The sequence below is a fragment of the Nymphaea colorata genome, chromosome 1 (genome assembly GCF_008831285.2).
Source record: "Nymphaea colorata isolate Beijing-Zhang1983 chromosome 1, ASM883128v2, whole genome shotgun sequence".
NCBI classification, from domain to species: Eukaryota; Viridiplantae; Streptophyta; class Magnoliopsida; order Nymphaeales; family Nymphaeaceae; genus Nymphaea; species Nymphaea colorata.
In genome coordinates this window covers 6,014,715-6,027,579 of record NC_045138.2, presented here as the reverse complement: position 1 = coordinate 6,027,579, position 12,865 = coordinate 6,014,715, and the positions used below count along the sequence as shown (strand labels likewise).

At 37.6% G+C, this 12,865-nt stretch overlaps 1 protein-coding gene across 1 annotated transcript; it reads right to left on the bottom strand.

The window, feature by feature from the left end:
- Positions 1–3,597: 3,597 nt before the first annotated feature.
- LOC116246378 (ribosome biogenesis protein BOP1 homolog) lies at positions 3,598–12,865 on the bottom strand. The gene is made up of 18 exons (XM_031618236.2): positions 12,762–12,865; positions 11,810–11,876; positions 10,800–10,895; positions 10,499–10,653; positions 9,571–9,688; positions 9,346–9,447; positions 9,080–9,242; positions 8,207–8,315; positions 8,005–8,104; positions 7,752–7,902; positions 7,530–7,662; positions 7,349–7,455; positions 7,204–7,274; positions 7,029–7,089; positions 6,641–6,868; positions 6,481–6,571; positions 6,045–6,223; positions 3,598–4,206 (listed from the first exon to the last, which is right to left on the bottom strand). Exons 2-18 carry the CDS (start codon positions 11,810–11,812, stop codon positions 4,121–4,123), a joined length of 1,953 nt encoding a protein of 650 aa, XP_031474096.1. The 5' UTR covers positions 11,813–11,876; positions 12,762–12,865; the 3' UTR covers positions 3,598–4,120.

The following is a 12,865-nucleotide window of genomic DNA, read 5'->3' as shown; positions in this document are numbered from 1 at the left end:
GTATGCTCTTGCTGTTATATTTGAATTGAACCCACTGAAGGAGAAGTCCATTGCTGTTAAGGAGTTTTGCAATAAGTGCGGAATGTGCGGAGAAAGGTCTGGCTTTGTCTTTCCAGTCTTTGTGGTCTATCAGGACTATAATAGACTGATTAGAAGGCTATCTCTAAATCAGGGGTGGTGCCAAAAGGGGGGCATGCCCCCCCTAAGTTTTACAAAAATAAAAAATTTATTATACAAAATTTACAAAAAGTATCACTTGGCAGCAGTGAAAAGGGAGAAAAAAAAAAAAAAGAAGCTCTGCCTCTGCTCGATGTGGGGGATGTATGGCGAAGTCCTTGAGTATGCTTTGTGCCTTTGTATGGGACTTTAATGCCACGAAGGGCCAAAATGATAAGACTAGGAGAGGCCCAAATCTTGCTTCTCGGTGCTAATGTTACAAATTTTGCATTTAAAGGAAGATTCATCATCATTAATGACCTGAATTGTTGCATGCAGGGTGTAATAACAAGGGTACTGAAAATGTTCAATGTATAATTCATCAGGCTCTAGTGAATCTATTTGGTGACAGGTTAGGTTACTACGCTAAATTTCACTATGAGAATTTTCCTCAAAACTATCTCCGATCACTGCACGGTCTGTAGATCCATTAATGAATCTGCGAACCATTTCCAAAGTGCTGGACAGCCGGAGAATGCGAAAATTTTGTCAAAGGAAGTTGGGCCATTTTTATTACGGGTATTATATGACTAGACTTTTGAAGAAGCACAAAACCTGGGGAGGGCTTTGTCATGGTGGAATGCCAATGTGTATGGGAAGATGCCGCAGAGAGTTGCAGCAGTCAAGAAGAAGAATGAAAAATCCAGGCGAGTTTCACAAATGGTTTGACTTATGACATAGAGTATGAATGCAGGTAAGGTAGAGAGGAGAGATGCTTTGGAAACAAAGATCAAGGGCTAGAATCGCTAGATGTCTGCTGGATGGTGACAGAAGTACCTCATTCTTCCACAATCATGTGAAAAACCAATTCCAGAAAAAGAGGATCTCAATCTTGGAGATAAATGATGTCAAGTATGAAGACCCAAAGCAAATTCAAGACTACTGCATGTATTATTTCATGGAGTTCTTTGCTGGAAAACCAACGTGATTTTAGCTGGGAAGGGAATTTAATTGACTGCCCCAAGGTCACTATTGAAAAAAGTGAAATGTTAAAAGGTCCAGTGACAGTTGAGGAGGTGCAGATAGCAGCCATTAATATGGCTAGTCGAAAATAAGGCTGCACACAAGCCGAGTCGAGCTCGAGTTAGGCCAGCTCAAACTCGACTTGACTCAGAAAACTTGAGCTCGAACTCGAGTCGAGCTCGATAAAACAAGCTTGAGCTCAGCTCGACAATACAACATCAAGCTCGAACTCCGCACGTTTAACTCATTTATGTTCAGCATGTCTCAATTTTTTAACTCATTAACTCGTTTAACTCGATTAACTCGTTTCATTATAGTTCAACATTTATTATGTAGTTGAGCCGACTGGAGTTCTTACAGTTCAAACTTGACTCGTTTAACATTTTGAGTATACACTTGAACTTGAACACGACTCATTTACAAACGAGTAGAGTTTAGGCAAGCGAGTTTGAGTTGAGCTTGAGCTGGCTCGACTCATAGTGCAGCCCTAGGAAAGCTTCAGGCCTTGACGGGTATGGGGCAGACTTTTATAAAAAAAGTACTGGCTTATAACTAGAAATGATGTTGCAGAGGGCTATATGGATAACTAGTTGCTAAAGTTACTCTTTTCTTCAAGTTGTATAGACCACCCTAATATGGAGGATATTAAACCTATTGCATTGCCTAATTGCGAGCATAAATTATACCCAAAGTAATGTCGGTGGAAAGAAAATGACTAACCAGGATAATGGGGTAGCAATCACGGAGATCTTTTTCTAGAAAGAGTAATTCAAGATCATATATTAGTGCATGAATTAGTTAACATCATTGCGAGCCATAAAGGAAAAATAGTTGGACCCATCTAAACCATATGACAAAGTTGAAAGGAAGTTCCTAAAGTTCTAATTAGAATCATTCGCGCTTGAATGCTTGATTGTCCATAGAGAGCCTGAATCCAAAGCAAGCCTAAGTGTCAATGCCCAGAAGTCATGCTTCATTCCGGTGCACATTTCAGATTTTGAATGTGCTGAAATTGCTGAGCTAATGGGATGGAGGAGATGCACTAGCTTGCCTATTACTTATTTAGGACTCCCATTGTTCATAGAAAAGATGAGTGTTGAACATTGCAAACATCTGAAAACTAAAGTTACAAGAAAGCTTGCAAATTGGAAGAGTCAAATGTTGTCTTATTCATGAAAAGCAGCTCTCATAAGGCACATTTTTAATCAAGTAGTAAGTTTCTGATCAATGTGTTCCAGCCTACCTACTTCAATTACCACCTGTATTGATCTTCTGTGCTGATATAGCGATGAACAGATGATGCCATTTGTTTGGGTTGCATATGAGAAAACAGTTAAAAGAATAGCAAACAATACAAGTTAAACAAGTTAGTGTTAGAAAGAAACTAAACATGCTTAACAGAGTTAAACAAGTCAAGTTTGAGCTCGACATTGTATCGTTGCTATCGAGCTCAAGGCAAACTCAAGCTCCGAGTTTTTTGAGTCGAGTTGAGCTCAAGCTGCCCCCAAGGCAAGCTCAAGCTCTGAGTTTTTTGAGTCGAGTTGAGCTCAAGCTGCCCCAACTAGGCGCTCATGTGCAACCCTAGTTGTGTTTTCCAAATCTCAGAAATGAAATAGAATTTATCAACATGTGCTTAGTGTTTTGTGCCATGAACAGAGTGCTGAACAGAGCTGGTAGGCTTTATAACTGACAAGGTTTGGGAATAAGAAAGATTAATAGCGTTGACCCTCGGAACTGTAGTCGCCTTTGTTCAAATAGCTGTCAACATTTCTGTTGTGATTGTATCCCAGGTTTTTGGGACCCTCTTAACTACGGTTTTCTTTTGGCTTTTGCTGGGTCCTTTTTGTCGTATGATTCATTGTTTCTTGATGTGGAATAAATCTAACCTCCCCAAAAGGTCTGCACTGGAACAGCCTATTTGGAAGACAACGCAAAGGATTAACACCCTTGAATATTTACGTGGGATTTCAGGCTAATGGCAGAAAAATAATTGAACTTATAGCAAGCTTCGGATGGCTTAAGACAAAAATACATGAAGTAAAGTTCAAGCCATGATATAAAAATAATTGAAGTAATTGATGAACATGAAGTGACTTAAAAATGGACCAAAAAGATGTCCATATTATGCAAGTAGTAATACCCAATGTGGTAAACAAGGGCGACGAGTTGATCTGCCTAACGGCATGGTAGACGGGGTCCCCCTAGCTTTCCTTTCTTCAAAGGTTATCATGATTAAATAAATAAAGCAACCAGTACAACACTGGGAGATATTCTACCACGATAACAATACACCATGCAGCTTGGCCCAAAACTTAGGTTAGAAACTGCAGGTTACCTTTTTTCTGCCTGGAAAAACTCAATAATATGAATCTAACTTAAAAAATTCCTTGCCGCTCAGGTTCCCACAAAAGAGAGAGAGAGAGAGAGATGGAGTTTTTCTTTTTAACCTTAAACAAAATTTCGTGTTTCAAAAAATAAACACTAGAGACTTGTCCATAAAGGTACAAAAGAACAGAAGCACCAAGGAGTAGGAAAAGCATACACTTCCCTATCAATAAGAGATCAGAGAACCACTAGCATTCTGCGGTATATAAAAATAACGATGGCCATTAATTTGAGAAAATGTTGATGATCTGCCCACTTACCTAATTTCTCAATGCACCTTTCCTCATTGGATGGGCTTCGAGAGGTCTGATAAAGCTTTGCATACTATCCGTGATAACCACTACCTAAGGTTATCAACATGACTGCCCATCTGTTCCCAATCATCCTCTATGGTTCTTTTAGCATACAGGTAAATTAACCAGCATAGATAACCAGCCAAGGTGCGGAGAGAAGCTGCCAAGACTCTTCATATGTACACAATCCAAAAATTTCCAGTGGTGTGTTCTATTTCCAGAGCTGCAGTTGATGATGTGCATTCTCGTTGTAAAATTATAGATTAGTGACAAAACAGCTTAATTATTGAATCAGCACCAGCTGTGAACAGCCAAGGCTGCCTAGGGTGGAATTTGCAATCCAGGACTCCTGTATGGATATGAAAAGAACAGATCAGCGTTTGATTATTTTATAATGACTAAACAAAAGGATCTCTATCCTTTTTCAGAAGGAAACATGACATGTTATTTCATACTTATAGTTTCAACAATTTAAAGCAAGAAATCCATGGACGACAACAAAATCAAAGGACTGAAACTACAACATGGCACCTATGTCACATGGGTACTCCATTTAAGGAGGAGTACCCGCATGGTACCGGTTCGACAACGGTACCGGTATGGGTGCGGCGCAGGTGCTGCGTTGACCGTACCGGGTACGGTCAATGCACCCAAGGTCGAGTCCATCCATTTTCGGACTCGGTGAAAGTTGACCAAGTCCAATTTCGACCTTTTTTTTGTTTTTAAACGTGATCTACAATTTAACGCGGTTTACTTTATTCACGTTAAAAATACGCAAGTTCGTTCTTCACTCTTCTTCACCGAGACCTGTGAAGACCGACAACAGGAGGCGATTCTCCACTCCGGCAAACGGCGAGCGGCGATGGCAAATAGAGAGAGGCGAGAGGCGAACTGCAAACGGCGAGTGGCGAACGACAAAGATAAAGGTTTTTAGTGCTTTCCGATGCAGCTTTTGGTTTCATCTGTTGAAAATCTAGTTTGTTTTGTGAAGAGCGAGCTCCTTTCTTCATTTTTTGTTCTTCCGTTTTCTGTTTGTGCCTTCGTAATCATTCTTGGCCGGTTTTGGCTTTTTCGTCGGCCCTTCACTTTCTGTTCTGTTCTTTGTAGGGTTTTAGGGGATTTAATAGACGAGATTTAGCATTTCAATTGTTTTCTTAGTTCCTGAACTTGGTTAAATGTGCTTTTCTGTTTTTTATTCAGTTTTTAATATCAATCCTTTCCCTCTTCTTGCTTTTCCTGGTTCTGTTCCTTCTTTGCCTGGTTTCATTTGTGGTTCTTCTTTTCTCGTAATGCTGAACATGGAATTATTGACCACAACAGCACTTCTTGATAGTTGTAGATAGAACCTGGTGTGTGTCTTCAGTCTAACAACCAGTCCAGTTGTGCGCTGCAATTTTGTCCCTTGAGAACAGGGTCATGTTTGAAAATCGAAATCGTTGCTTTTGTGTCCTTTTGTATATTGTCGATAGATGCAACTGTTTTGTTAGAGTTCTGGTTTTGGTTTTCCAGTTCCTCCTTAAAACTTTCTTCCAATAACACAATTTTCATTTTCCATTTGTTTGGTGGATCATCTGTTTTATGAATCTTTTTGTGTTTTTCTTCCATGTGTGCTTTGCATTGTTTTCTCAGTTTTCTGGTAGATCATCACGATTTATGAACATGTTATTGTGTTTGTAATTTTTGCATATATATATGTGTGTGAATATGTTATTCTGTTTGTAATTTATATATATATATATATATATATATATATATATATGTGTGTGTGTGTGTGTGTGTGTGTGTGTGTGTGTGTGTGTGTGTGTGTGAATATGTTATTCTGCTTGTAATTTTTTGATATATATGTGCACGGGTGTGTACGGTTGTACTCCCGCACCTAAGTTTTTTGAAAGTGGTTCATACCCGTACCGGTACCCATACTTATAGTAGAACTACACAGTTCTTAATATTCCCTGATGGACTTGGACTACCATAGTTTTTTGTGGCATCAAAAGCAGAGAGAAACTCAAGTCCCTCTCCATATAGAAAAATGTGAGTACTACTGCAACCACACACCAAACATGGAGCATACCCGTTGCATATTGAGCATGACAAAAAAAAAACTCGAATGGTGGAATTCAAAACTTTATCTTAATGAAGACATACATACAAAAATAACCAAAGAACATGCAATAAGAAAACACACACCTCTGCCATTTGCACTTTGATGTCCCGTTAGAGTCTCAAGCGCCATAATGCAAGGATTCTCATTAAGATCTGAATACACCATTCCGTGAAAGACAGACGCTAAGCAGTCATCCGAACATGAAGCAAACAGTGGATATGAACGATGGAAGGCAACATGATTAATGTCCTTGGATTTATTCCTGCAAATTGGAAGAAATTACATTAACCTCAATAAAGGCTTGCCTGCTGTCTGTGTCTGTGTCATCATTGTGACAAACACCAATAGCAAATGGAAATCCAGAAAATGATACTAAATTGATCAATTTAGGGTACAAATATAAGAAAATGTGATCTTGCAACTCTCCCGAGAAACAGATATCAGGAAATAGTTTATCTGTTTGTCACATCCATTCAACAAAGAGAAAAATATTTGAAGAGTTCTCAGCAGCTGACATACCCCAGGGTCAGAGTTCTGTAAGGCCGAGATGAGAGGTCCATGTCAAACCAACAGAGTTTTCCGTCTTTGCTCCCAACTATTACATTGTCACCTATACAAAGCAGATTCATAAGGACTGAGGTTACCAGGAAAGTGACCATGAAAATGCAAGGACACAAACCTGCAGGATGGATTGCAATAGATGACACTTCTCGAAGACGAGTCTCAAGCTTTTTAATAAGTGTATGTTTCACAAGATCATATACACGTACATTCTTCCGAGTAGCAATAAAGAAGGTTGAACGAGAAGGGTGGAAAACAGCTGAAACAGCAATTCCGTGCAACTTCTTGAATGGATTATGTGTTAGTTTCTTTGACAGCTGATGTATAAGTATTGATCTGGAGTCCCGTGTAAAGAAGTCAAGGAATCCAACAGAAGGATATAAAGGCCTACAAGTTTGCTGACAAACTTACAAATAACTGTAAGTATATAAAGAAAATATTAACCAGGTTTACAGAACTATCATATATATATAGTTCTAAGACAAATAATTTCAGCCCATGGATATCATCTGGTACAACTGTTGTGAAGTAGTCACCTTTCCGATGCCATTCAACTGATGACACAGCCTGCCACAGTAGATAAAAATTAGACACAACATTACACAGGCATATTTTAGGCAACACAGTATGTTGTGACTTGTACGTTCACAAAGTACACTGAGAAAAGTGACAGAGATATACTTTGAAGTGTTTTAACTTGATGCCATCATGTGTACCATGTTGAGCCCAGGTCACAGGAGAAACTTTATTACCTAACATATTGTACATTATAAGGACCAACATACATGAGTTGGCAAAATTAACAGATACAGCATCAGTAGCTCACTTGATTCATCTGTCTCAACTGGTGCTGAAACATGCAGAAGGTCTTTAACCTTTTCTTCATCCTCAGCATTTCCAAGACTTGCATTCAAAAGAACCACATCTTGTCCCCTGAAGCAAGAATAGGTTCAGAATTAAGTGGATTAATGCAATTGAACATTTAGTAAATAAAAAATTTCACTCACACAGCAACAGCCAAGATAGGAAGTTCAGAAATTGGATTCCATGCAACATGCAGGATTGGCTCATCAAATCTCCAGTCTCTCAGACATCTACTGGTTTCAATCTCCCAGATACGCACAGTTCCATCAATTGAACCTTCAAACATGAGAATGAAACAATTGACGTTAAGTGTTCAAGATGATAATTTATCTCACCACTATAGAAAAGAAAACTGTTTTTCATACCAGAAGCAATCAATTGACCAGATGATTCAATAGAAATTGATGTAACAGGCCCTGTATGGCCCTTGTACTCCAGAAAACAAGTTGTCGGGTATGGCTGCAGGTTTTTCTTGTTTGGAAGCTTAGGCTTTAAATCTTCAGGATCAATGTTAAGCTGTAGAAGGCAGAAACAGCAAATAATCATTGCAAAAGCTTTTAGTCTCGAGATGACAAGCATAAAAAATATGTTTGATGTGCAGTATATGTCCAAACTAACCTTCTTTTTTCGAGTCCTTGGGCACAAGTAAAGGTCAAGACAGCGTTCAAAACAGTCTTTGAGATTCATGTAAGCAGGAACCTCTCTAAGGAACTCATATCTGCCAACACAAACAACGAGAAAATGAAGAATGTTAAAAATCAACATTAACCACAAAAAGGTACTCATCATATATGACGTTCACAAAGATGTATAAGCATACCCTCTTGGAATAAATTTTGGACGGTCCTCCTCAAACATGAGCTCATAAGAATTTATCTCTTCCTGTGTAGGAATAAACTCAACAGAAGGACGAAATGACGTTTCATGCCCTGCACAAAGCAAAATCCCAGATCCACACAATGAGGAGAAAAAACATAAACTCAACCCACACTTGTCATCATACAAATAAACTTCCATAAGAAAGGCAAATTGAACAAGATGATAAAAAGCACAAATAACAGCATTTTCTTCAATTTAAAAGGCATTGAAACTCACTAAGTCAACCAGTCACTTGGTTGACTAAGTCCGGATCAGACACCTGGTTAAATGAATAGAACCAAGAAACTGATAAGATTGGCCAAGTCAAACAAGCTTCATCATGATTGAGCCAATTTATATTTCTACCAGATGATGTATCTTCATATATGACAATGATGAAGCAAGTGTTCTGTTTGACAATATATGCATACATTAAACATGCACATATATATAACATAGAGTTTATACACATGCTATAAAGTTCCAATACTCATGTGCAATAGGATGAATATGCATGTACTAATAAAACAAATATGATTAAAATACCAGTTCATATGCACGTATACATCATAATAGACACTTCAGAAAAAATGCATAACTATCTTCTACAAGTATATTTGCAGATTTAATCTGATATTAGAAATGAAGTTGCCATGGCATGGCCAAGTCACCATGCAGACCATGCATATTTGTGTACCCAGTCACTGTCAATTTCATCACAAAAGGAAAAGGAAAATGTAAGCTACTCCCAAACGCTAGAACAAACATTCCTCAGAAATAAATACAGCATATCTTAAATTTGATACTAAAAAAAAGGAGTAAAAAATGAAAATACCAGGCACTTTTGGTTTTGGTGGTGGGAAATAGATTGAACCCTTTTCTGCATTATCATTAGGACTAGAATCATCACCCCACATTAAATAACTCTGATCATTTTCCTCTGTTAGATTGCTAAATTTTATTAATCCTTTCCTGATTGCTCTAGCAAGGCTAACCACCTGAAACAACAACAAAAAAAGCCAGTCCAAAAAAAAGCAACAAGTTCAGGTTATCTCATCCTGAAGCCCTGAGAAAGGAGTTATAGAACACAACTAAAACTACCTTCTTATGTTCCGATTTTGATGGTATAAAACGTCGCTTTGGCTCTGGAGCATTAGATAATGGATGCCCTTTTCCTTCCCAATCAAACCAGTCAACAGAAGGCTGCATTTATGAACCAAAGATTTAACGAAGAGGGATGCATGTAAAACACTGATCAAAGCAAAAACTGAGAAGGTTAACAAGTTAAAGCAAATAAAACCTGTCAAAGCATGTTTGAATGCATACCTCATAAGGATTGGCATCACCATGTGGAGTCTTTCCTCTTAACAAGCTCTGTATAATCTTAGTCTCTTCTTTTGTCAGTTCCACTTCTTCATCATTGTATTCATCATATATTCTTCGCCTGAAAAGAGATACAGAACTCTTAAGCCGTAAAATGCTTCTTTCCTCCAGAAGCATCCAAATTTAAACAGTCAAAGAAAGGAAAGAAGGTTGACAAAAAGCATAAAAACAGTCTAAAGAGCCAGCTTTTATATTTTCTAAATTACACGGGAGTAAAAGTAAAGCACATAAACAGAAAAACAAGTATAAAATAAGCTCTAAAAAATTGACATACGGGGAACCATGTCTGCAGTTGTAACTTTTCAAATTCTGTAAATTGGACTGATGTAAAAGTGAAGCACATAAAGGAAAAAGTTTCATATATATAAAAACTATCTCTGTTGTTTAATCTTACCTATTGCTAACTTTCTGCATGACAAGTTCAACATGAAAAAGCAAATAGAATGAACAGAAACAAAGAAAGTGAACAGAAAAGCTCCGGACACACACATTTCTGCATGACAAGTTCAACATATAAAAGCAACTGGAATGGACAGAAACAAAGAAAGTGAACAGGAAAGCTCTGGACACACACATGAAAGTTTTGATATTTTTTTTGTTTTTCCTTTTCTTATGGCTTGGCTTACGCTTTACACTTTACATATCTCTGCTATTTCAGCTTACCCAATCCTAGTTTTCTGCAGTACAAGTTTAATATAATCAAATAACATTATTTTACATACACAGACTCTTAAACATAAATACAAGTTTGTTCTGATGGAAAATCTAGGTGAGAAAAAACCTCATGATACCTTACTGGCATAGCTTTATCAATGAAGTATGCAAGACACACATGCCATGCACGGGAATACAGGCACTGAATAAAGCTTACCAGTTCTTTGAATCATCAGTATCTGCTAAAAATGCATCGAGTTTATCCTTTCGGGGTTGTTTTTTTATCTTCTTTCCTGATATGTCATAGCCAATGTGTTCCTCTTCCTCATACCATTTCAGTGGGACATCTCCAATAGTATTTCTAGAAGGAACCTACAAAAAATAGCAAGAACTTAAGGATAAAGAGACAGAAAACAACAGAAAAATCATCATCAAGTGAAATGATTGCCTTCAATTGCACATTCAAATCATTGATGAAGAGCTATAACTTGTAAGATTTATAACATTTGCCTATGTACCTCATCCTCTGAAGAGTCGCTCTCTTCAACTCTTATATGTGTTTCCTCTTCATCGATACCACCATTTTCTCTAACATCAATGCTCTCAAGAGCAACCTATAATGGAGAAACACAATAAAAACAATAACAAAAATCAATGAAAACCATAATAAAACCTATAACTATAATATATGAAACACCACAACAATCTTAATGGAAATCCATACGTTTGTAATACCAAAAGTTTTGGCCAAAATATCATAAAGCCTATTACTCCAGCATTTTCACAAGTTCTGCTCATTAATAAAGAAGAAGGGAAACAAGCATAATTCGAGAGAGCAGAGAAATTGGATTGACTGCAAGTCGTAGACTGCAATTTGAGCTTATAGCATTATGGCATTATGTGACAGTATAATGAACTTCAACAAGCAACTATGAAAAACCAATAACCTTGGACAATGATTTTTTTTTTCCTAAATATAGGTGACCATTATATGCAAACCACAATCATCTTAATTTACTACAATCATGGAATCATATTGAAAACAATTCAAAGAACATAGTTTCATCGCCAAATCAACTTGTCCTAACAAAACACTATAAATGGTAGTATCTCCCATCCAAACAATGCCTTCTGTGCGTGAAAAGACTCCTAATATGGTTCAAAATACTAAAATTTGTAAATGAACAAGCAAAACAGGAAAACCAAGATTGAGATAACAACATCAACGACAAGAACAACTAAAGCAACAAGAAATTAAGTGCACGGAAATATAAAAACACTTCAATCTACAACACACAGAATTTCAACTTCAATACCTTAAGAGTTAATATGAGACACATAGAAATTAGAATTCATGATTCGGCAATTGAACAAATCAGATCTTAATATGAAACAAACCCCATAATTCAACAACATAACAGAATTCAAGAAGAAAAGATAGAACTTGCAGCAAATATAAATACAATTTCAAGTTTAAGCACAAATACAAATTGCGGTGTATATATTAGACTTTAGTTAATAAGTTTACCATGGTAAATAAGCCTGCGCAAAAGATACCAAAAAGGAGATGTGTTATCCCTTGCTGGCTCCCCTCACTGAAAACAGAAAGCAGCTATATGAGTCAAAGATGATAAACTAAATGTAATATCATTTTGATGAATATCAATATATTCAATTGCACATGTGCGTCCATATATTACAGTTACACACGTGCATACAATGTTACTAAATGCCATGAGGCGAAGCGAGGACCTATCATGAGGCGAGGTATAAGTCTCAAGGCTTTGAACCATAGTTAAGAATGAAAAATTTGGAAAACAAAAAAAACAACTAAAATAACAAGTGCATAAGTAAACAACGATGTAAAAGAACAAATTTAACTCATATTGACCATCTTTTAAACACACACGCCCATGCAAACCACAATTGATTTATACTCATAATGCAAGATAAAACAAGTTATATTCACAATCACGAAATTATATTCAAAGCATCTAACAAACATTTGGCCATCCTCAAATAGATTTGTGTTAGCAAAATCTTCTAAACAGTAGTATACCCATGCTAACAATAGCTTCTAAGCGCAGAAAATCTCTTGTCCTAACATGGTACCTTTAAAAAAAAAAAAAAAAAAAACAAGCAAGACCTAGAAAACATAGGAACGGTTGAATTCTCAACTGGAATAAAGCCCCCACGAAAGTATAGTTACAGACGGAAATGATTTACCACCTCACGCCAAAAAAAAAGCTGGAAAATTCCACGAAATTAGACGAGGGGAGGGCTTACATTGCAATAAAGAGAGAGGGGCCAAGGCTACCCATGGCAGCCCTGTTTTCAGCACACAGAGAGAAATGAGAGGGAGGGCCACCAACGGCCCTCACCCACAGAGAGAAGGAGTGGCGGGCGGCCACTCCTCAGACGGAGAGAGAGAGAGAGAGACATCGACAGAAGGACGGAGAGAAAGATAGAGAAAGAGATACCTGAGGGGCGCCGGCGCCCGCGGTGAGAATCGAGGGAGAGAGGAGGCGTGACTCGGCCGTGAGTCGAGAGGAAGACAGAGAATTAGAGGGAGACACAAGCGCAG

Excerpts from the sequence above, each read along its gene's own strand:
- LOC116246378 (XM_031618236.2), bottom strand. Across the intron at positions 9,448-9,570 it reads GTGATGCCAATCCTTATGAG|CCTTCTGTTGACTGGTTTGA; the intron begins GTATGCATTCAA and ends TCATAAATGCAG. Across the intron at positions 4,207-6,044 it reads TCAAAGTGCAAATGGCAGAG|GAGTCCTGGATTGCAAATTC; the intron begins GTGTGTGTTTTC and ends ATATCCATACAG.